The sequence below is a fragment of the Dromaius novaehollandiae genome, chromosome 3 (assembly GCF_036370855.1).
Source record: "Dromaius novaehollandiae isolate bDroNov1 chromosome 3, bDroNov1.hap1, whole genome shotgun sequence".
Classification (NCBI taxonomy): domain Eukaryota; kingdom Metazoa; phylum Chordata; class Aves; order Casuariiformes; family Dromaiidae; genus Dromaius; species Dromaius novaehollandiae.
The window spans coordinates 45,457,494-45,482,942 of record NC_088100.1 but is presented as its reverse complement, the minus strand read 5'-3'; the positions used below and the strand labels follow the sequence as shown (position 1 = coordinate 45,482,942).

General features: G+C 37.4%; 1 protein-coding gene across 4 annotated transcripts in view; it reads left to right on the top strand.

The window, feature by feature from the left end:
- Positions 1 to 25,449, top strand: part of FBXL4 (F-box and leucine rich repeat protein 4) — a 75,921-nt gene that overhangs the window by 5,635 nt on the left and 44,837 nt on the right. For 3 of the 4 annotated variants that reach the window (XR_010388300.1, XM_064508808.1, XM_064508809.1), the window contains exons 2-5: positions 753 to 920; positions 1,711 to 2,300; positions 10,619 to 10,964; positions 17,874 to 18,118. Coding sequence is in view for 3 of the 4 variants with exons in the window: in XM_064508808.1 (XP_064364878.1) it covers positions 1,792 to 2,300; positions 10,619 to 10,964; positions 17,874 to 18,118 (1,100 nt within the window). In the remaining variant the exon portion in view is untranslated. Of the gene's footprint in view, positions 1 to 161; positions 265 to 752; positions 921 to 1,710; positions 2,301 to 10,618; positions 10,965 to 17,873; positions 18,119 to 25,449 lie in introns of those variants that run through there. The other variant, XM_026122123.2, reaches the window with a different exon arrangement.

Sequence of the window (25,449 nt, the reverse complement as noted above, 5' to 3'; positions counted from 1 at the left end):
CAATGAGAGGCATTGTGCTAATTGTTGTTCAATGTGTATTTTGCAGTGGAAGTCATTTCTGTTGGTTCAGTGATTAACACAGTATGTGCCCTGTGATAAACTAATCAGCGACTCCGGTAAAGATGGCTGGAGATACATTTACTCTATTTTAGGATATGCTTAGTCATCTCTGTTCCAGCCTCTAACAGGTTACAGGCACTGCTCTCTATTCTTTCCTAGTAAAGCCAAAGAACAAGCTAATTGGAATATCAGCAGAGAAATGAGGTTTGTTGTACTTGAGATTATGAATTCTGGAATGCTTTGTTGTTGCCTAAGTATTTTGCGTATTGCTAGAAATCTGAGAATACATTCCAAGTTTCTTTGCACGTTGGTAAATCTAACAGTTTACATCACGTAGGTATAGAGTGGCTGCTAAATACGGGACAACCATATGTAAGAGGATCTTTATTAGCGGTGAATATGATATAGCACTTCTGTGTCCTGAAAACAACATTCAGCTATAAATATTTCTTCACCATTGTTAATTGAAAACTTTAGTAAGGAGACTTATTTTTAATTTGGCATTTTCTAATAATTATACCTGCTTCTTTATTTGTTTTGCTGTGTGATTTGGTCTAGGCAACGTAAAACACATTGATATCTTTAACAATACATTTTGTAGTGATTTTTTTTTAGGTGATCTTATGTGCAGATCTAGCACGTTTTATATCTAAATGAATCTATATATAAATAAAAATATTTTCTCTTACCAGATGTAAAATGCTTTCTATGGGGACTTTTGCTTCTGATGCCAGGATTCTGAAGATTTACTTTTTTGCTTGCCTTACTGGAAGATGACTAAATGGTATTGTTAATGAATCCTTCAGGAGGCTGGTGACCGTTACATCATGGGTGAATGCTGTCATGGACAACTTCAAAGGGTAAAGAAGAAATTTTTGTGAGGCTGTTTCAGGCTAGCATTCTTACATGAGAAGGAGTGGGCTAAGTTTTGGGTTCAAATTAGCTTCAAAACTTGTTCTTTTCTCTCTCAAGACCATTCACAAGTTACGGGTACAAGTTAGAAGAAGCAAACAATGTTGGATTAGCTCTCTGATTCTCTGTAACAACTGTCTTTGAAGGGTGCATTTACTTTTCAGGTTATAGGATAGCTTAGATGTACTTGAGCTAGCTTTAAATGAACTAAGTTGGGTCCTGGAAGCAGTCTTACTGCAAAATATGTGCAGTGAGGTTAATTTGTGCTGAGCTCTCTGCTGCTGCAACCTGACAGGTACCCAAGTAGTTTGTTTAAAGTCAGTTTTAGTTTAGGTGTTTCAAAACTGTACTGCAGATAAGCTTAGCTATACCTTCAGACACTCTTATGTAGTTTTTTGCTGCAAGGGCCAGATTTCAGTTCACATTTGTTTTCATTTTCATGAGTCAGTGCAGGATGTCTTTTTTCCCCCTCAATAAATCCCTGAAAGTAGTAATAATTAATATAACTGTTAGTCTTTTTGGTGCTTTAGGTTAGTTGTGGCTAACACTTTTTTTTAACAAAACAAATGGGAAGCCATATTTAATAGCCTTCAACTAAGTAATTGTCTTAACATGTAAAAGTTTATTAATGTTTTAGTATCAGTACCTTGCTTAAGAGGACATTCAGAAGAGTAACGTTTATTTGTTTTCTAGGGATATTTTATTTACTCACTGTATTTATTCATTCTGTTTTATCAGCTCTTTTTTGAAACACCACAAGCAGTTAATGCACCTTATAAAGGACTCCTGACCTTTTGCAGCTTCATAACTCATATCTAGATGTCACCAGTGTTTCCCATGTTAACAGTTCTGAGCATGTTTTACTATATGTGCCTTCGGCGCCGAGCTAGGACAGCTACAAGAGGGGAAATGAACAGCCGGAGAGCTATTGAATCGAATACCCGAGCCTTACCTGTCAATGTTGAAATCGTTCAGTATGCCAAAGAAGTGCTGGATTTCAGCTCTCACTATGGTAGTGAGAACAGCATGTCATATACCATGTGGAATTTAGCAGGTATTCCAAATGTGTATCCTAGTTCTGGCGACTTTACTCAGACTGCTGTGTTTCGAACTTATGGGACCTGGTGGGATCATTGCCCTAGCGCTCGGTTGCCATTCAAGAGGATGCCACCCACCTTCTGTAGCCAAGACTATGTAGAACTCGCTTTTGAAGAACCAGTTTATCCCACAGCAGTGCATATTCTGGAAACGTATCATCCTGGAGCTGTAGTTAGGATTTTGGCATGCTCTGCAAATCCTTATTCACAAAATCCACCAGCTGACGTAAGGTAATTTTTTTTCTCTATGTTTTCCTGTAAGATATTAAATAGTACAAGTAATCCCATTTAGCAAACTTTACTTTTTAGTATTTCTGTATTTTTGTATCTGACCCAGTAACATTTTCTTTTTCTGCATGTGTTTAAAACAGTGGTGGCATATGTTTTAAGAACACCTTTATTTTTTATATGAATTAATGTAGACACTAATATCAGGTTTCATTTTTGTAATGATAGTTCCTGTGTTGAAATTTTGATAAGCAATAACTGTTTTTGCACAAAAATCACTTGTGAAATGGCAGTTCTACTGCATTATTCTCCAGTAAGAGAAGCAAATTGTATAGAAGAGCCTGAGCTTTTGTGGTTGCTGTGTTGTAATGCTTTAAGTAACCTTAAACTCTTCTCTCTGTATGCTTTACGAGGCTGTATGTGTAGTAGAATCAGGTGCTGAAAGTACTCATTTGGAAATTGGGCCAAAACCAGAAGCACGACAGTCTGACAAAACGTGATACCATTTGTCTGATTCAAAATGCATGAACAGCACATGGTTTTACACTTGTTTTATAGACTGAAAGAAGCTGATTCAGTTCTTGGGGTGTGATTAGACTGAGAGCCCAGACTTTTGCTTTATCATAGGAGGGCTGAAGCTTCTTTAGGACCCTGCCTTTTTCTCTGTAGGCAGAGTTCTCCCTAGATTAGCAGCATTTTTGATAAGAGGAAGGTTGGTTGCCTTAGCAATCCTCAGAACCGGTGGTCTGTGTTGCATCTTCACTACTTGCTAGTTCTGGTGAAAACTGTAGAGAGTTGTTACACATATTATTTTTTTAATCTCTCTGGCTTGCCTTTCCTTAGCAGGACTTGGCTCTTCAGCGCTGCTCATTTGGTTTGTCTCCTACTTTCCTCTAAAAGAGACAGAACATGTCTTAACACGGCAAGTCTGAAAGAAAGTTAAAGGAACCCTTTCCCCAGGTTAAGTGGCCAGCATTTTTTCTCCTTCAGCTGTATGTGGGGAATAGGAAGACTTGCAAGACTCTGGTCTGTCTTCTGCTTAGATTCTCGGTTCCTTGCTTTCAATTCCAAAAATCCTCTGAGATGTCAACTAAGAATTATTTTTCTGGGAAGATGGAAATAGTACTGCTAACCTCAGGTGATTCTGTGTTTAACTAGTGTTTTGGACTTGAACAGCCATATCATTTTTTTCTGTTAAAAAAGGCCATGTCCCAGTTACTCAAAGGAAGGACACCTATAACCTTGCTTTCCTCTTCTGACTGTTTTGAGACTCTTAAATCACCAGACTACCTAAATAAAGTGCTGCTTTGCTTTATCTTCTTGCTCTTGACTATTCCTTCCCAACAGCACTGTAGAAAGGACAGGTCATTACAAAGGTTCTTTCACCCCTTTTTAACAGTTCTTACTTTTCATACAAAAATAAGGCCAAATTGATCTTTCCTGTTTATTTTAGGAATTGTCAATGTCTAGAGAGAAGCCTGTGGACACCACTTAAATCTGTTGTGAGAGGAAGAAATCTCTTGAGACTTGTTTAAATGTCATGCTTAGTGGATTACAGTAGTCCAGCTGCATAATTTCTTTCTGTTTTCTCAGTATTTAAAACTTCAGCTTATCTAAGACTTTGCTCTGTGCAAAAGTTTCTAATCTGCAGAAGGCCCTGTAACGGCTTTGTGTACCAGCGTCCTTGCTCAAGAGGACTTTATGTAGAAAAATGGTTCTAGCCTGTGTGGTTGTCCCACATGTTCCTCTGTTGCTGGTGCATTGGATCCTGCTATGAATGACAGTTTTGCATGGCAGTGTCTCAGAGCAGCTTTATTCAGAGTCCTTTTAGAGGTGGGACCTACTCTTTGTGGAGTGGGGGGGGGATGACATTATTTTTCGGATTGGAATGTAATTGTGCATAACTAATCCTAATGCTTAAAACATGAGAGTGAATTTCAAGTCGTCTGATTATAGCTTAGCCACAACTTCAGCAATTTGAGGATTCTCTGTCCTCGTATTTTCTGCTCCTCTAAACGCAGAAAATGCTCGTCACTGACCTCTGCATAGAACAATGTTTGAAAATCATAAATGCCAGAGGAGTTTCTGTCTTTACACATGGAGACCTTTTTTGCTCTTGATTAGTGCCCCTCAGGCCTTGACTGCTGAGAAATATTTTGGTTTTGGTAGTTTCCTAAAATATACTAACATATGTTAGTATCCACTTCTTTCTTAAGTGAATTATTTGAGTCTAGAAAATCCAAGCAAAAGTTATTAATCTGAGATTAAAGTAGTATTGTAGCATACACTTTCAGTTTTTAAATAGTGAAGGAATCTTCCTCTTTATTGTATTACATTATGCTATGGTTATTTTACTAGTGTAGCTTTTATATTCTGTGCTGTCATACACCTAAGTATTAGGTTTTATTTACTTAGGGCTTGGTGACAAAGGTGGCTCAGGGTCTTCAGCCAGTGAAGAAGACAGAGTTCCACACAGGCCTAAGTGGGGCACTGTTGCTGTTAGTGGCATGAGCTGAACCCATCTAACTGATCTGGAGAATCTTATTTTGTTTCTGGTACTGTGTTAGACTGATGGATAAGATGCAGCTAGGTTCTGTAGATGAGGAAAATGTTTTCTTTTTTCTTTTTTTTCCTCTTCTCCTCCTCCCCCTTCCCCTGCCCCCACAGAAAGTTTATTCTTGACAGTTCCCCAATGACTTCTTCTATATCAGCCTATTAGAAACATTTTGATACTCCTAATGCTTTGTTAGTGGCTGTCAGACAGGAAGAGTGTGTGTGTGTGTTTAAATGGGAAATTTCAAGTAAAAAATCTTTTTCTGGAATTTTTCAGCCTTTTCTTTTACAAAAATAATTTTTTTAAAAATGTGAACATAAAAGTGGGTCCTGTTTTTCTTCCTTCTTTTTTAACTTAACTGACTTTTTCTCTTATCTCATATACATTATGGTACCATTACATATTCATGTTCTGTTCTTTGGGCTCAAGAAGTATTTCCTAAATAGTCTGGGATGCGTGGCAGTGTTTGGGATGATGTTGTTTCACAGTGTATTTCCTTGCCACTATGGAATGATTGCTGCTTTGGTAGATTAGAGATTGTTCTATATTTTTATTTTTGTTGTTGTTTTTTCTCCTTAGTATTTTCTGCAGATATGGTATAACAAGTATTAGGTTGTTTTCTGCAGGTCAGATATCACGGTCATATGACTGGCTGGGAGCAGTTCCAGAGCTATCAGTGGCAGCATTCTGCCTCATGCGTTCCTGCCATTTCTGTTTGTTTGTTTGTTTTATTTTTTGGTGTCACTTAAAGCTTTGCTACATGCAAAGCTCTTTTGAGTAAAATCCCAGTTTTGATTTCAAACCTGTAGATGAATAGGTTGGCTTAATATTTTCTAGCCCTGCCGTAGGGCTGTGTTTGCTACAGGAGAGCAAAGACCTTCTGAAAGTCTTGAAGCCTGTAGAGGCAGAAACTGCTGCAACCAGCAAAGCAGGCTGAGGAAGACAAAGGCTTCCTCTCTTTCCGTTAGGAAGCTCATTGTATTTAGGCAGTAGACTCTTTCTTAAAATCTAATTTGTGTGGGAATGTCATGAATTTCTTCCCTGGCAGACAGGATTGGGATCAAAATGTTTGATAAAAGATCTCCCATTCTGATAAAGGAGTGAAGCCAGAAAAGTAGTGTACTGAATATAAAACATCAGTAGTCTCTTGCTTGTGGACACAAAGGCATACAAATGGCTCTTTTGCATTACTTTATTTTTTTCCTATGAATCTTAGATGAAGGCACCCAAAATGCTGCTGATACTATCAACACATTAGAGTGTGGCGAGGGACCTTCGGGGCTGTGTCACCAATGTGTAACACACAACTTAGGTTCTATCCATTGGCATCCTTACTCATAACTTGTTTTGACATCTTCAGGGAAACGCAGATATCTCTTACCCAGATGACTGTCATAAAAGAATGAGTTTCTTGGTTCATGGGACAGTGTCATTTTTGAGAAACCCATGAAAAGCTCAAGTGGATACAGCAATTACTTGAAATATGATTTGCTATTTTTAAATGCCCTTAGAGCATTCTCAGAGTCCTGTCTGCTCTCTCTGGTATTTCAGAATCAAACTCTCAAAGTAGAAATGAAAATCTGTGGATTGTTCCCCCACAGTAGACTGCTGAGGTAGTGAGCTGTGCTCGTCCCCTTGACCTGAATGGTTTTAAAATTCTTCCCATGATCAGACTTCCCTGCCTTTTGTATTTACAAACTCACAGGTGTGGCCGTGGGTACACTTTCCAGATTTCATGGAACCTCATGTGCTGAAGCATCTGTGGCATGTTAGCAGGCAGGAAGCATTTTCTTATAGGTAGCTGACATTATTTTCAGAGTACCTGCCTGGACAAGAGGAGGTGGGATGTGGCACACATCATGCTTACAGTTCTTGCAGAAGTTGCAGTTTCAGCAAAGGTGTCATTTTATTTGCTAAGTTTCCATATATATCCCTTGTTGGTCTACCTGAGTTTTTCACTTCTTTTGTCTTTTAATTCAGTTGCAAATTTTGGGGGGTAGGGCATTTATTTTTTGTGCTTGAGCAGCACCTACTCCATTACTTACTCTATCCTGATCTCAATTTTATAACGCAATAGTCTTTTCAGTAGATAACAGACAAAGTTTGATCTCCTCTCACAGGAGAGAAATCTGATTACTTTTCTTGGGAGCTACTTCTCAGAAGAATCTTTCTTATTATATATATTCTTCAGAAGTAACGAGGTCTGTTCAGGCATCATCTTAGCCATTGCCTTTGAACATCAAAGCTTTCCAATAGTGTTAGGTCAACAAAAAATAAGCAGTAAATATATGCTCTCATTTGACACAAAACTTGCAAGTATGTTTCTCAACCTAAAAATCACTATAATGTAACTCCTGTCTTCAAGGTGAAGAAAGGATAGTGGGAGGGTTTTTTTTTTGGTTTTGTTTTTTATAGGTGTATGGAGTCTTCAGCATCAGAAACTTGAGTATAAAGAGTTCCCAGCTATTTTAATAAAGGGGATAGTGAGAAATGTGATGGAAAACTGAGTCCATTAAAGTTGAATGGAAAACTTGACTTAAATCTTCACTTTCTTCAGTCATTAAAGAAAGGAATACAGACTGTACAGAATACAGTACTGCCTCTCATTCAGGCCTTGCACAGCAGTGTAAGGCTGAGGCTTTCCAATACAACTGCCAGTGAAAGCTTTTTGTCAAACCGTTCTCATTTCAACATCCTTGAGCAGCTGTTACTGTACATTTGCAAGATTTGGACAAATAACTTCCTACCTTCAGTCATTTTATCCTACTTGATTTTTGGGAATACACGGAATCTTAGTAACTCTATGGGGGAGCAGAAGACATTTCTTTTGATTTCTTTCCTCATATTTTTTAGGGATTCAATTTCTTTTTGTCATAGAGCATCTTAAATTCTGAACACATGCAGGCATTCCATCTTAGGGAAGCTGATTTTGGTACCCATTCTCAAAACAGAGCTATCTGTGAAAAGACTTTCCTCAGAAGCATTTTGAAACAGGTGGCCATAAAGAAAAAATGCTTCAGAATGAAAGAAATGCAGTTCTTAGTGGGGTCTCTTGGAAATTTGGACTTTTTGATTTATTTCCAACTGCATAGTCTTCACTCCCATTCAAGTTGCATGTAGTCAGTGTTATGACAAGTGTCAAAGTAGTGATACTAAATGAAGAGACCAGTCGCAGCAGTGAGTATGTTAGGAAGATGCCTATGCTAGGGAAGAATATACCAGCCCTGACTCACAGAGGAATTATTCTGGCCTGGTTTTGTGTGCAGTGCCACGAAGGGAGAGAAGAACATCAAAAGCAATGTGGTAGACTTGATTTTTCTTTCTTTTTTCTCCCCCCCCCCCCACCTCAATCAACAGCTAACTCCTTTAGTCAGATTAGCGGCCTATTGATGAAATCAAAACAGTATGATGGAAAGAGTGGAGAACAGTCAATAGTCTTTTTGTTCATCAGCAGTTGGTATGTAATATGAAGCTTCACAAGGCTGTAAAAAGTCCTGCTACATGTCTTTACTGTTCTCTAGTTTAGTACAAAGACTGGGAATTAGAGGCACTGCTTTCTGAGGAAGGTTATTGCTTTGCAATTTGATGAACCTAGTCCTCCAGATGCATTTTTTTTTTTTCCAGAGTTGTACTGTTGACAGATAATCCTTTCTCCAGGGCACCAAAGGAGAAGTCAATGACTGAAACGCATTTGGTTAAGAGTTGATGGTCCAGCATGTGTTAAATGAGTGGGAAAAAATAGCCTTGAGTTTCCCTCAGGATAGTTTGGGTGTAAGAAAGTGTCTAAGCAAAATGTCAGATGGTGGTCTGGATGTGTTCAAGAAAAAGGTCATTTACAATCCCAACATTAAGTATTTGCTTAGGGAATCAACCTATGCAAGAAGGTTTGACTGTGGAAGTACATCTATTTCTTTCTGCCATGAACTGACATTCTTTTCCTAAGGGAACGAAGTTTTCCTCTCTTACTGATAAGTCTCTCTTGTAAAAACTGTTAATCTTAGGACAGAGTTGTCATGTTTGTTACAATTGTACTTGCTAACATGCTATATGTTCACCAATCCTGCATGTTTGCTTTTATCATGACATTTATTTTCCTTTGACAGAAGACTTCTGTAAGCCTCCAATTCTACTGTAAGGTATCTGTGGAGAGTGGCATGATGCAGAATAGGAAAATTTATCTGCGTTCCTGAAAATGTCCATTGTGGAATGGAGGTTTTAGCATATACGGATTAATTTTCCTATTCTTGAAATATTAGCAAATATCAGATTTCCAAGCTTTATTTGTACTAGATGTGTTTTGTTTTAATGGAAACCTTGTATTTTACTTTCTGCAATGATGGACAAATCTTAGGCATTTGGTTCTGGAGAATAAAACATGTTTTTCTTTTTATATGCATTCTGCAATACATATCAGTATTGAATAGTACTTGCAAGTTCATAGTAGTGGTATCTGTCATGGAGAGCAGAGGCATTGAGATCCTAGGGCAGATACTGTTTTTCTAAGACCTATGTGACAAGACAGTAGGCTGAGAGAAATCTTTGAAGCTGGGCCCAGACTTCAGATGGGGAATAGATGGGGAAATTTCGGGGTTTTGTACAAAGGGTACAGAGATTGCTGTAAGCATACTGTTGAAGGGGGTAGCAGCAGTGGTTGCTGAAGGCTTCCTTCTTTCTTAATTAACTAGACTTGAGTGTGAAGGAGAGGGGAGGAAAAGAACATCAGTGACTGAAGGACCTCTAAAATCCATTCATTGGATGCGAACCCAAGCACACACAAAGAGCATGTTTTTGTTTTCAGGTCTTTTGACAAGTTTGGGAGCACTCAAGACCTAACTGAATGTAAGACTTCATTCTCCAGATTACTGAGTTGGCAGCAGGTTTCACTGTCATTTACCAGAGGAGAATTGAGGTCTGTGTGTGCAAGTAAGGGTGTATGTATGGAAGTTCTGTGCATGTCCTGAACCTCCTTCTGCCACTGGAACAAATAGGATAAAGCTTTGTCAGTATAGCAATTTTTTTTTTCCAAATGATCCTTTTAAAAATGACTTGAAGATTCTATTTTCTTTCTGTTTTTTATTTTTATCCATAACCTTGTACTAATAAGATAAATTGACAGTGAATAGCTTTTTAAAAGAATATTTTGCTTACCTGGGCAGATAGGCAAAGTAAAGTTTTGATTTTTTTTTTAATATTTTGTTAATGCTGCAGTTTAAACAGCTCTGATGTAAATGAGTGTGAGCTGTGACTTTTGTATTGACTCTGTGTGTGTGTGTGTGTGTGTGTGTGTGTGTGTGTGTGTGTGTGTGTGTGTGTGTATCTGAACCTTGTGTGGGGATTGAGAGGTCAGCTGCCTATAACTGAGTTAGTTAGCAAGACTGCCCTAGGCATACTTGTACTAGTATATAATCATTATGAAGGTATCTATAATCAATTTGTTAAGATTACTTTAACTGTGAAATATTAAAACAACTTGTATGTGTATAACAATAATCTAATCCAGGTGCATGACTGTGAGTATACAACTTGTTTTGTTATTTAGCACTGCAGAGAAAATATGCTAAGGTTATGAATGAGTATGACCTTTTAAGTTCTTCCTTAGGGTATTTACCAAATCTAGGGGAAAATATAACAATTTTTGTTGGCTTTTCAGTGGAGGTTTCTCATTTGCTACATATTTCTGACACAAGAGTGCTCTTTCTACATTCATAAGTTGCATTAGTAACTTTGATCTTAATCTCTGTATGGTGTGTACAATTTTTTTTCACAGATGGGAAATTCTTTGGTCTGAGGCACCTACAAAGGTGAATGGTCCCCAGGCTCGGCAGTTCACACCTTGTATCAAACAGATAAACTTTCCCACAAACTTAATTCGCCTGGAAGTCAACAGTTCTCTTCTGGACTATTACACTGAATTAGATGCAGTAGTACTACACGGTGTGAAAGAGAGACCTATGCTTTCACTTAAGACTTCAATGATTGATATGAATGATATTGATGAGGATGAGGATGACGAGAAGTATGGCTGTGGAATGGACACCCTTAATAAACAGTTCAGCGTTGTTACCCTCAGGGAGTGGCCAACTAATGGATATTTTGATAAACTGCCTTATGAGGTAAGAAGGAAATATTTATACTGAACGTAGTTGTGTTAAGCATTAAAAGTGAAAGATACTGTACAGGGTACTACTGATCAACACTTCTGTTGTTGTTTTTTTTTTCCCCCTCCCAGTTGTAGAGTTCCTTGCACTCTTTTGTGGGTCTCCTACAGTTATTGTAGAGTTATGTCTGAATTGTTACAACATGTCAATCTGTCCACTTCCTTGGATAGATATTAACAAATCAGTTGGCCATTATTCGCATAGTTATTGTGCTTCTGTTTCTCAGTAATCCATCCACTAACGCACAGTTTTTTATTCTAGTTACTCTAGCCTTTAATTTCTAGTTCTTGAACTTAGAATTTTCTGGCAGTTTTCCAGTAATGTAGACGATACACGAAAGAGATAGAAAGAGACGGGATCAAAATCTGGAAGTGGTAATAAGCTAAATGTTTCTTTTTCTGTTACCTCTCTTATAAAACCCTAGACCTTTGTTCTTGAAACTGCCCTGTGATTTTCACGGTATTGTGAAATAATCTTCCATCCAGCTAAGTTTTGAATCCCAATGCAAGAAAAAAATGCTATAGCTCTGCTCTCTGGACTTGTGTTCACTGTCCTGTTTTGGTGCGCTTGTGCTAATCATGGAGTAAAAAATAGCAGAAAATAATTGTGATCCTCTGGCTGTAGGGGAGTCGCAAGTATGCTTAAAGTCAGTGGAGGTAAATATTCTTTTTCCTGTAGTTTCTAGTATAAAGAGATTGGTTCAGTGTGACTGCTGAATATTGTGTGCAGGCCTGGGAATTCATAGTGGAGCATAACCATTTGTGGAGGCTAGTGCCAGCCTGCACTAAGTATAGTCAGTTGAAGAACTGAGAGACCAATTAATTCATCATCATCTCCTCTCTTGAAATAAACTAGCTTTGCACATAGTGGAGAGAAGCCTTTACTTGCCAGTCAGAGCTCTGGACTTAGGCAGAGACAGAAGGTTTCCTACTCTTTAGGCTACTACAGTCTGGCAAAAGAAGCAAGTGTTTCCTTCCTGTAGTAGTACCTCAGGTACTTAGAGTGCTTTTGGCTTGAATCAGATTTGCTTTTGAGACTGAGCAGAGAATGGTGAGAGGTGGTGTCATTGGTTGCAGGGAGCTTGCAGAAACATGTGATCTGATTAGTGTTTTGCTTTTTATCACATTTTATCATGTTTTTATCACGGCCACTTGTCTCTAAATACCCCAATTCTGCACCAGGCCGTGGTGGGCACTGCTATGCTATAGTTACCTGCAAAAGAACTTTGTTGCGCTTGCAAAGAGGAAAGAGGTGGTGAATATAAGTACATTGGAGAAAAATGGTGAGAGTTGTTTTCTTCTTTTTAAAAGTCTTTTTTCAGGTCTTTGAAGGTCTTCCTTTTCGCATTAGGACCCTCAAACTATTACATGAAGTAATGTGTTTTAATGTCAAATCCCTATGGAATGTATGTTGGATCTTATCCCTATTGTGTTTACTTTTACTGTTGCTGCAGTGGAATGATAAATGAGAACACTAACTTCATCCAGAATTAACTAGCTCCCCCTTACCCCAGAGCTTGTATAGTAGTTGTATATATTATTGTTTGTGCTTGTGTACCAGTACTCAACTAAAAAAGTAGTTTAGTGCATATGTGAGGACACAGTTGTCCAGAAAATCTTGACATGTATAACTGTATTTGAAAGTTTGTTCTTAGCCATTCTAACAAAATACTTCTAGTGAAAACCTGACTTAAATCTAGGAAGCTTGATTGGGAAAGGCTAGATACTTTGATCTGTAGTATGGTAGACTACCAGACAATTTACTTTAATAATCTCATCGTTGTTCCATATAATTATACAGGTTATCAGGATTATCATTAAGGAAATATTTATGTGTAGTCCTGTTACTCCTATGAACCTCTGTCTCTGTATTGTCTTTTTTGCTTTTTTTGGGGGGTACCAGCCTCCTTTTTTAATTTATTTTTTTAACATGTTGGGTTTCATGAATGCATTTATATGGTCTATCAGTACGGAGTACACTTTTTTCTTTTGCTTTGATTTAAAGAAACTGAAAATATGGGTAGAATATTTATCAGAAAACTACAAATGACTCTTTCTGGACTGGTTTTGTGACAACAGAAATCCCAGTCTCTTGCTTTTCTGGTCCAGATGGAAGGTTTGGGTATCGGTGAGAACAACAGAAATGTTACTCTTTGTAGTATGACAATTTTTATAGCATCAGATACGGGAACAGCTCTTTGTGCTGTCTTCAAGACCAGTGCCAAATTATTCTCAGAAGTGCTAGAAATTTGTAATGATGAAATGAAGCAACCACTGACTCATTTCAATTCTGGTTATGATACACTACATGAAAATTAGTATCTTTTTATATGTTCATCCTGACTGTAAATATGTGACTGTTCTTAGTCTTCACATAGTCTTCACAGTCCTTGTTTGAGCTGCCTGTTGAGGATGAATTCATGCTACTGTCACAGCAGTTCACAAAATATACAGTCTGAATGGTCTTCTATGGTTGTCTTAAAATAGACAATGGTTCCTCCAGTCTTTTATTTGACCATCTTTAGTTTTCTGAAGCTTTTGTAGATGATGCTTTAATAGACTATGTCACTCTTCAGAATGTCTTTGGGAATGGCTTGGTGCAGTGTGCAGAATACTAAAAGCATTACAAGAATCTAGTTTGCTCATGCAAACAAAAGAGGCAAATGGTCAACTCCTGGGGCACAGGCTTCCTTAGAAGGAAGCGTGAAGTCTTGGATGAACTAGGTGAGAGAATTTTTCTTCATGGCTCATGGACTGTGTTAACCAATCCTTAGTAGCTGTGAAAGTACGTATACTATCTTCTTATCTCCAGAATTATGTTAAATTTGAGAAAGGACTTGTAGGAGACTCTTCATATCCGGATAGTCTTCAGCTACCAGTTGTCGTAGCAGGGTAGGCTCTGGGCACATGTAGAAGAACTCTCCAGCTTTAACCTTCCTGGAGTCTTGATTTGATTGTGCAGTCTGGCAGTAAGATCCTTTGCTGTTCTGTGAATCAAGAAAGGGCTTAAAACCTTTGCAGCCTTTCATTGCTGAAAGGATCAGGATCTGTACCCTGGTGGTAGAAAGCCCACTCCACCAAAGTGTTTCGTGAGAGTAGGATAAAGAACTTAAGACTTAACTGGTTATGTTTTGTGAAGCAGTTGTGTGATCCATTCTCCATACCTTCACATGCGCTGTTGGATGTGTGTGCATTTGCTGATGCAAGCTATAGCACCATGGAGCTATGGAGTGTGTTTTCCTACACTATACTGAGGCATGTAGCCAGCTGGGGAATACCACCTTCTACTTCCTGCCTTCATTCTTTTTGTCCGCATATCCCTTGTCCTTTAAGTGTGTCTCTTTCAGTTCTAATTATTTAGGGTGTAAGCTGTGGGAGCCCTAGTTGCAGAATAAAAAAAATGCAGTCTAGTATTCTTTGGAATGTTTCTAAATTAGTGGTGTGTATAGGCCAAAATGCTTTCATATTAGGAAAAAAATGAATCAAAGGAGGAAATTTCTAGAAAGAGTAGGATTTCTGGGTTTGACTAGTTCCCAAGTATTGTTTCCTTACCAAATCAAGTTCTGCGTTATTGTAGTATAGTTGCAGAAAGTGTGTTATTGGGTATAAAAGATTATAGTTTGCTAAAATTCATTTCTTTGAAAAGCTGAAGAAACTTTTTGGGAAATAAGTAGTGTTAGCAGACACGCTAATTTTAAATTTTACCCCATGTATTGAAGAGTGTGATGGAGATCCTGTCTCAGATTATAAGCAAACTCTGATGCAATGAGGGAGACTTCTGTGTTTTTTAAGCTGTGCTTTTTATATACATATGTATGTATATATGTGTGTGTGTGTATATATCTGTATATTTTTAAAACTGTGGAATGTGCATTGTTTCCCCTGGAAATGGGGGAAAGCACTTCTGATTATTACTTTTTTTTTTTGGTCTGTCATACCCTAAAAAGGTAATTGGCATTACATTTGTTATACTCTGTTTTCCTTTTTAAAATTCCTTTGTAGTACCTTTCCAGTAACCATATTTTTTTTTTTTTACTGGCTGATTTATAAGAAAGTGTGTGAAACAATAATGTTGGTTGCCATAATTCTTTATAAATGCAGAGTAACAACAGTTGTTTGCAAAAAACTCTGTGTTATGAGATTAGTTTTCAAAGCAGATCCTCAGCTCTCCAGCATTCTGGGAATCACTGTGAACACAGCATAGCACAATACAGCACATCATGTCGCATACTCATTATGGTATCAAATTGTACTTTATGCTAGGATACACATACATAAAAAGCAGATTTCTGACAGACACCAGTCTCCAGACTAACAGTGATTAATGGTTATTAGCCTGTAGATTTGGAACCTGTTATCTTTGTTTAATCAAAAGCTAGAAAAAGGTACTTATATCTTAATGTCATAGTAGTGACATTTCATTATATTTTTTCACTCTACATATTAGAGTAGTGTAATTTTAGTAAAAATAAAGAAGGATTATCTCTTCTGATTAAGATTTGTGTGGTAGGGGATTTCATCTCAGGTGGAGAAGAATTGGAGCATTCTGTATATTGTGAAATACTCATTGAAGTCATCAGTTAGTGTAAAAGGACACTGGTGAGGCACTTTTAGTTTCATTCACTGTTATCTTTACTGCTCAGAAGTCAAAGCAACTTTTCTCTTATTTAACAAAATTTGTGTTGCTTTGCTTTATCAGACATATCATGCCACAGTAATTGTAGGCATAAATTCAGCTAACTCTGCAGCCTTCACTGCTGGGCTGCTTGCTCTAGAAAACTTAATGAATAAGCATTGGAAAAAAACCTCTGAGAAAGGGGAAGACATTCAGAAAATAATTATTTGGGTGGATTATGGCAAGTGGAATAGCTGAAAGATTGCAAAATAACTTGAAGTTGTCTTTCAGAACATTGAAAAATTCTTTCAAGTGAATTGATGGTCTTAGCAAAATAGGTATCTGTTTAGACATCTATTATTAGAATAGCAAACAGCTGTGTTAAGCAACTTATATACTAGAGCATGTGTCTGAGCAAGGCAAAAATCAAGATACTTACTTGGGGTTATATCTCTGTTACTCCTAGTTAGTTTGCTCTCCCTCAGATACCAAAAAGCCAACAACCTAAATGTTAGTCAGGAACAAGCTTTGATTTATACTATATGATTAAATGCACTGCGTACATGCATTTCATCACTTGCATTAAAATGTCTACTCTGATCCTCAACATGAAGCTGAGGTAAGAGTTCCCCACACCTGTGCAGGAGGAGGTCTGTGCTGCTTTCTCTGGGAGGAGAAGGGAGAGTGAGGAGAATAGAGGGAAGGCTGAAGTCAAATTTGAGAGAAGCTTGAGTATATATGCACGCACACTGTATTTTGGCTTTGAATTTGAAGTTAACTTTTTGTAAATGAAAATCCTGTACATGTCTATAGTATGTCTCATATTCCAATACTAAATCTGGAGCTGAGGAGGAAGTAACACTTTTCATTTTGCAGGAAACTGAACTGTGTTCTTGCTGCTTCTCTTCCAAAACTGGCAGGAGGTGGGGATTAACTTTCCATAAAGTGGTACTTCGGAAGTACAGTTTGTTTTGGATCTCTTGAACAGCTTCATTTTGATTTAATGCTGCAGGTTTTAGTCTTATTTTTGACAGTTTTGTTGTGTGAATCCATACAACAAGTTAAAATGAAACATGATGATATTTTGAAAGAGCCACAGGACTTTATTTATTTATTTATACTGGTTCATTTCAGGGAGTTATTGTTTCCTCCTTGGCTTGAAAGTGCTTAGTCAATTTTAATTACATCACTTGAGTGCAGGTGTTTATGGCTGTTAAAGGAAGCCCCAGTTAAGTCAGCATTAATTTTTAGATTTCATTATTCAAGTGCATTTTCTCTCAGTCTCTAAACTGGAGGAGATTTTGTGTTGAGGATTTTCTGTTATTTCCTAAAGTGAGTGTTTATCTGTATGTTTTTTTGGTATTTGTTTCGGTTAATGTTTCTTTAAAAGGAAAACAGAGCATAATAGGAGAAGGGGATACTTCCTTATTTCTGCATGTGAGATAAGTCATTACAAAAATACACAGAGTGGTGCTGCTAGTGAGAAGAGCTGGTGATTATTCCGAAACTGAGATAATTCAATTTGATTAAAAAAAAATGCATTTCAGATTTGACTCTGGCGTAGAACAAAGATGCACTGAAAGTATTACAGCAAGAAAGAGATTACTTCGTAAAGGATGATCTGTAAATGTTGAGCTTTTTATCTAGCTGCATGTCCAGCTTGGGAGAGGATATAAGGTAGAACACAAAACCGTGAATTTTTATACCAGGGAGCAGAAGAATAAATCTAGCCCAGTTCAAGGACTGGAGAACTGGACCATGGTATGATTTTCATGTACTCTGCAAATGAGCCACCAGTTCAAGGACTGGGGAAACTGGACCGTGGTGTGATTTTCATGTACTCTGCAAATGTGCCACCAGCTAAAAATCAAATCCAGAGAAGAAAGAGGATGTCAATTTAGTCTTCTGATCAACAAATGTGCAGATGTTGTGAAGGGAAATATGTAAACATAGTGTTTACATATATATCACTGTTTAAATTAGCATGGATAAAGAAACTTCTAATTTGAAAGCTTCCTGTCACTTTTGTATGTTGATCTGCTTTTTCTTTCTTGTTTAATATGCTGTCAAATTGAGAAGGCAGTGCAATCCTATTTAATAGTTGATCAATGATCTGAGAAGTTACTTTTAAGGAAAAGGATTTACTTTTCTTTGAAGTTGGAACATCTTTTATTATTCCTTTGCAGTTTTCCCTTAACATTTCAAGTGCTGTATGATCATCTATGACTTTTTTTTTGTATTTTAATATAGCTCATCCAGTTGATTTTGAGTCACCTTACAGTACCAGACCTGTGTAGACTAGCACAAACTTGTAAGCTACTATATCAACATTGCTGTGATCCTCTACAGTATATTCATCTCAGTTTACAACCTTACTGGGCAAGGATTAATGACACATCTCTGGAATACCTACAGTCTCGCTGCACACTCATCCAGTGGCTGAATTTATCTTGGACTGGAAACAGGGGAGCCATCTCTGTTTCTGGATTTAGCAGGTCAGTGCTAAATGTACAGAAGTATTTTGGCAAGCTCTGTGTGTAGAGCAGCTGCTCAGTAGTTTGTTGCTAAGTCTCAAATCTAATAAGATGTAAAAGACAAGAAACTTCTTTGATTTACCATAAAGGATGAGATTTTTATGATGTAGGAAAAAACCCTCAGCTAAAACAGTAAGAGATACTAGATGCAGCAGCAGCAGTCTGTTTTAATATGTAGAATCTGCATCTTGCCTGTGGCTGAAAGGCTTCTTCCAGGGGGAGCAGTGTTTTGAGTTCTTCCGAGATTCCGAAAGACTTCAGCTGGAACTAAGCTACGGAAAATCCATCTTACAAAGAAAACATTTGGAGAGTTGTCCTGTGTATAGATGAGTCATCAATAGGACTGTATTAGAATGGCTGTAGTAATAAACTGATTACAGTGCATGCTTATAAAGTACAGGCCCTAAGTAATCACTGGAGTGCAATGTAAATGCAAATATTTTCATAAAAATTATTTAAAACATTAGTCCTGTTAGGAAACAAGGGGGTTGCATGTGCATCTTCACACTGAGTTGAAAATATGACTCTGCTATAGGTCATTAAAACAGCAAATTCACAGGGATTCTTCTCTGTATAACAGCCATGTTCTCTGCTTGCTTAACGTATCATTTCTTTCTTCTTTGCTCATTTGCATTAGTTAAACAGCATCTGTCCATGCACTTCACTTAAAGATTGGGGCTTCAACTAGGAGATAATCAGCAGTGACAGGTGAAAGCCGAACTTGACAGATAAGAAACAGAAGTGCTTAATCTAATGTATCTTAAAAATGAGTTATCTTAAATTTCCTTCATTTCCTGAATGAAAAGGTTAAAAAGTACTCAAATACTTTATTTCCTTTGGTGCCCCAGGGAAGTAAATTAACTTGAGGAAGTACTCTGTTACGATGAGAATGCTTTTTCCCTTTTTCCTAACCTTCCACTATAATCCAAGAGCCCTCTGCTCCTTTATGTTTGCTTGGTGGAGAAGGAGATAGATATGACCTAGTTGAATGGGGTACAAAAGTTTCTCTAAAACTTGAATTTTTAGATATGGCATGCTGAAAATGAATTCTAAATTCAAGCTCAGGTATTTAACTCTGAAATCAAGTGTTTGCTTTCTGATGCTTAGCTAGTAAATGTTTTTGAAAACTTGAAGTTTGTGCATGTTCATGTGAATTTTCTCATTTCATGTTTTTTTGAACATACAGTACTGCTGAAAATAACCTTGTCTTTAAATGAATGTCCAAGTTCAGAGGATTATAAACTTTGCAGTTCTTACATTTCTGCCTTCCAGTTAGATCCTTCTTGCTGATTATTGTTTTTTGACTTCACTACTGAATTGGTATCAGCAGTTATTTGTGATCAGCATTTCCAAAATAATTATTCATAGCCTGATTATTAATAATCTCTGAATAAACATGGTCAACTTACGTTCATTATAGTGAACAATATTTATAACAGCTTTGAAGGGGGGAAGGATGTGTTCTTAGACCTTGAGACAATCGTTAAATTATGTGTATTTCTAGGAAGAAGTAATCCTTGGAAGAGGTACAAGCAGTCTAGAAATGAGAGATGCAATTCTATCATTTTTGAAACAAAGATGCGGGCTAAATAATTTTTTAGGTGTGACTTCTACTCAGAATTTTCAGTTTTGAATCTAAACCTGTCTCCTATAACACGGTCTGTTTTTTGAAAGTTTTCTTTCTCCTTACATGGAAATGACTTTGAAACTTTGTTCTGTAAAAGTGTCTTTTTTATGTTTATAAAAGCAGAAAAAAGGTACAATTCCCAAATACAAATTTTTCTTCTTTAGACATTCTTCATCAGCATTTTTGGCAAGTTTGCTGGCCTCCAGAAATGAAAATGTGCTTCTCATTTGCTCTTTAAATATCTATTAATGCAGGAGATGTATGAGACTAACTTTTTCCTTTCAAAAGCATTTATATAACTTTCTCCAGGAAAATGACTTCCAGGTAAGAGATACTGTTCTTCAGAAGGAGAAAGCTGTCAAATAATGTTTTACTTTTAATGTTCTCAGCTATCAGTAAGATGCCACTTTTAAGTGGATATTATAACACCTGGGACACGGGGTCCTGAATTCCCACAGGTATTCCTTTTGGACTTCTGGACTTTTCTCATCTGGACTGAGTTTTGGGTCTTATTAAGTAAAACAGAGTTTCCAAAGAATGGAGGCACTTTGACTTTCCAAGGAATTCTGCTTTACCCTTAAATTTTCTTTGTCGTTTACTTCTCAGAATATGAATATTGCGGAGGAGGTTGTCAGTTAGCTAGGCAGACTGCATTGCTAGTTTTATCAGTTATCTATTGATATTGACTTATTAACAGAAGCTGATCAGATTTTCAGATCATAAGTGACTGTTGCAAAAAGTGAAGTATTTGGATGGGGCTGTCTGTATCCATATGGAACAGTAATGAGCACATGCAACTACATCTACTAGTGTAAAATCTCCTTTTGTTACCTATTGCTTGAATCTTTCTGAATCAATGTATTGGTTTCTCTTTCTCCTCTTTTTGACTCCTCCCCGGTCTTGCTACTCTCTCTGCTTTCTGGTCATGGTTGATGTGCAGAGGAAATGTCTGATAAAGCAATGAGGCATTCCTATAGAGTACCAAGCTGTGCCTTTTATTTTGTATTTAGTTGGTGAAAAAGTCATCTTGTAACTTGAGGCTGAGTTGAAACTAGCTTAAATTGCTTATTCCGATACTTGTAGTTTATCAATTTTGTGATAAGTTGCTGCATAAACAACCATGAAGGGCTTATCAAGCCAGTCATATGAAAGTGCAGAGGATCCTGCCTAGGAGTTGTAACAGTTCAAAGGACTCCATTACATTCTTTTAAAAAGGGCTATGTATATTTGTCAGTTTGAGAGGAGAGAAAAAAAGAAAGGTCATTTTGTAAATGAAAGTTGAAATAACTTCATAAACATGAGAAATTACTCCAGTAAAATTCTAAAACCAGAATACTTGTCCTTAAAAGAAAGTGCATTTGACTTCTGCAGGGCCTGTTTTTAATCTTATGGTTTTTTTACTTTTTTCACTTTTCTCAGCATTTAGTGTTAAAATTGGCACTGTCTGATTCAAAACTGGTAAAGTTAGTTTCAGTCTTATAGCTGTACTGTTTAGATTATGATCTCTGTAAGTGGATGCTTGTTTAAATGCTACTCTTGCTTGAATTTTATTTTGGAGAACATCTTTCAAAAATGCTTTTATCTGTGATTGGTTTCTTAGGACATTAGCCTTAAAAGTTAACTTGATATAAATTTGTTTGTTGCTCTAAAAGGTTCATATAGGCATAGTTTTAAGAAATAAATGAAAATATGTATGTTCTTGGAAAAATATATTAAAGTGATAGGTTTTAAAAAAATTAGGAAATATGACTAGAGCAAATACTGTATTATCATGAGAAGATGGAATGCTTCAGGCATATGAACATCCTGAGGCAAAGCTGAAGGTATTTTAACTTATTGATAACATATACTCCTTAGGGCTAAAAATGACTAACATAAATTTTTCATTTCAGCATATAATATTAAAGAACTAACCTTTATAATTTAGACTGAACTATAAGTGTACTGAAAAGTGAAAGACAAATAAAATGAGTATTTGAGCAGTCTCAGGTGTCTGGAATGAAAAGTGACAGGGAATAAACAAAGATTGCAGGGAAAGCATTACATAAACAAAACTGTTCCCCTGGCATTACAGGTCTGCTGAGTTTCTTCATGTAATGGAAATAACAGTGTGGGAGGATAGGAAAAGTGAGGCAAGTATACTAAATATCAGGATATTGAATAAATGCTCTGAAGTTTAAAGAGCTAAAGGATGCTGACAGTTTAAAAACTGAGTTGTGCATACAGATTTCTTTATATCACTAATAGTGTTGTTAAGCTTATTTAAACTGTTCTGTTTTAAATATCTGAGGTATTAGTGTTTTTGTTTACTCCTGATGCTTTATAGTATGAAAACAGATTGATAGAATTTCTCTTTCAGATTAGTGATGCAGTGTTTACATTTGAAGCATGTCAAGGAGTATTTCTTTAACAATTTTGTTAAGATTGGAAGGCTTTGGTTGCTGCTTAAGAGGTGTGTTTGGACGATGTTTAACTTAGTGGACAAATTTTAAGCAGAAATGATGAGAGTTTTCTATAAATCAAACTAGTAGGAAGGCGATTGCCCTTTAAAAACAAAACAGATTTTACTCAGTCGCACTGGCATGCATGCATACTTACAAGCATCGAGGTGACTGAGACGCGTGTGTGTGCAAGAAATGTGTCCGGCATGTGCAGTGTCATCATCCAGGGCCACCTCTGAGGCTTTGGAGTTTACCCTCTGTCCTTTTTCTCCCAGTCTGGCTGTCCTGGGAAATTGCATGGATGTGTGTTTGAGGATCTTGATGAGCTGCTAATCTACGTGCCATCAACGCACGCCATTCTTACAGCCATTGTATTGCTGTTTGTTCCTTCTGGTGCTTCCACACCTGTATGGTCCCATTTGTTTTCCGTTCATGCTAATGTTAACATTTTTGTTACAGTTCTCTGTACTAGATGCTGCTGCTGTTGTGTAACACAGCAGCCCTGAGAAGAAAAATACTGTGAGTATAAAAATACTTGAACATGACTTTAAGAAGACCATAGTAAAACATGATTCCACAAGTTAACTCTTGTTGTTTTAAACAGCGTAAACTTACAGCCATGTTCCTTTTGTTACTCAGATATCTGCTGTAAAGCTGGTATATCGTAGTATGATCCAGAGTTAATCCGGCGCTCAAACTTTTTTATATGAACTCAACTCTCAGTGCAGAAACCCTGATCTCAGAAATGGGGTATCCCATGAACAGAAGTATCAAAAGCCCTGCCATGCAAGTACCCACATCACAACTTTGGAAACTAAAGACAACAGAAAACAACTCACTGACTGAAAGAAAGAAGAACAGACTAGTCTTTCAGTGTTGGGGGGAGGGGGAACAGAAGAGTGAATTAAGCTTAAAGTTATATGGAGCATTAGGAATTGGTTTTATTCAGATATGTGAACCCTCCATGTGCAGGGTAAGCAGATTGTCTCCTTAATTATGAAGACTCAAAGAGAAAATACAGTAAACTGCAGGGATACCTTGGAGTGTTGCCTTGGAGTAGAAATGCAAGATTTAACTGCAGAATTGGTTGGGATTATGAAATCCTCTGCCAAGTCTCCACTAGTAATAATATAGTTAAAACTACAGTAAGAAAGAGAAGGCTTTAGGATCTTGGAAGTGAAATGAGGAAGAATAAAGTCCAAGTGTTTTTTGACATTATTCTTGTCTGGTTGCAGGCTAAGGAAGGGAGGAGGCCTGAGGAGCTGGGGGGAGGCCTGAGAAGCTGGAGGGAGAGTGCAGTTGGCTTGAAGCTGACTGAAACTTCTGTTTTCATAAAACTAGAAGTGTTCTAGGAGGGACACACCAAGGAGGACCAGGCAAATGAGGCAGCCTATACCTGTCAGGTGTAGAGGTAATGTCCCTGATTTGGATGCTAGCGGAAGTTAACAGTACAAGTGAAAGCACTTAAGAAACAATCCATCTACTTTTTTGCATTCTCAGGCACCAAAGTTCAGTGGCTTATGTGTCAGTGGTTACAAAATGAGTAGCTGAACTTCTCATTGAAAATAGATTTGATCAGTCAGCATGACTGAAACCTGTTGGGATGATTGCACTGAAGGAATGTAAAATTAGGTAGCTAAGTCTGTTTAGGAAGGGTAGATATATGAGGGAGAACTGGGCTGTCATCCTTGCTTGTAGAGTTTTCAGTAGCTTTGGAACATAGGATGTTGAGTAAGTGGAGAGCATTGTGCTAACAGTGAAGTCTAGGTTTTGGATCGAGTGAGATTCTGTTAAAAACTGCTGAATCCGGTTCATCGTGTTCAGTATTGTCTTAAGCATGTGTCTAAAGGTATTTTGAGAAACTGAGGGAGGTCTTACACAGCCAGGTCTGACATGGAAGGTGCTGTCTCTTGTACTTTGATATTTTGGTTTTGGATTTTCTTCGTCTCATGGGATGTGTTTGCAATACAGATATTGATTAGGAGACTGGAAAATACTATTTGGCTAGTGACCCAGTGATCGTGAGTGATTTAACATTAGTATGAGCAAATGGAAGAATCTGAACTACTAATGGATATATTCGATGTTCCAGAAGGACTAAATTATTTCCCAAAGCTGAGGAGAAAAAATGAACAGCAGTTTCTGAGAGGACAGAAGTAAGCAGAAAGTGATGGAGAGAGTGACCTTTTTTTTGTTTTTTTTTTTTAAGACTGCAATACTGTAGTCTAGGATGAGGGTGAGCTTAGGTAAAGTCCTTTTCTCGTACCTACCAAAAAAACCCACCAAAACCCAAAAAACCCTGTGTTCAGATTCTTTTAGATTTAGTTAATCGTAGTTCATGACAAATACAAAGAGGTAAAGGGAAATCACTTAAGAGATAGCGTATTATTAAAAAAAAGTTGATAATAAAAGCAAAATTAAAGTGATGGAGGACTATGCACAAAGGAGAAACTATTAAAAGGAGCCAGGCAGTCCTAGCTTTTGTTGTCATTGTTTATTTTTAAATGGGCTAAGTTAGTCATGTATCCAGTGTCTGTTAAAACTTAGTAGTACAGAGGCAATGCCATGTTTGCTCTGAAAGCTTGAGAGCACATATGCTACCTTGCCACATGGCTTTGGAAATCTTTGTCGAAAGAAATTAGCAAAAACCTCTTCTGAGCAGCCTATTAAATGTAAACAGAGATGGATATCTTGATGACTCAGAGAACTCTGCACTTTTGGCTAATGTACTCTGCCCTGTTCTGGTTGGTGACTTCCTCAGATGTCTCCTCCTGAATCTGTTCGTCTCTTTGCTTCATGCCTGTCAGTTCGTTCCTGTACCCTGCTGTGTCCCCCTTGTCCCCCTTCCCTTTCTCTCTATTTAATGTCTCCTAAATAAGCTTGTCCAAAAAGGGAGCAAAACTGTGAAGAATAAATGCAATGCTCCGTGTTGTTGCTATGTTTGCTCTGCCTGTGTGTTTTAAGTGTAGTGAATTTAAATAAAAAGTTATGAGGGTTATAACTCTTCAGATTGGTGAGCCTGTTATGGAAATTAGGCCTGTCGGCCACCATAACTGGGCTCGACCCTAGGTTCCCGCAGAAAAGTTCAGAGTCAAATCAAAATAAATCAGATAATTTTAATCACGTGTGTGCCGTAATTACAGCTCGAGCTGGGTGCCTCCAAAGAGGGACCCTAACATAAACAAATTCTGGGTAATTATAGTCTTTTCGACTTACATTTCCCA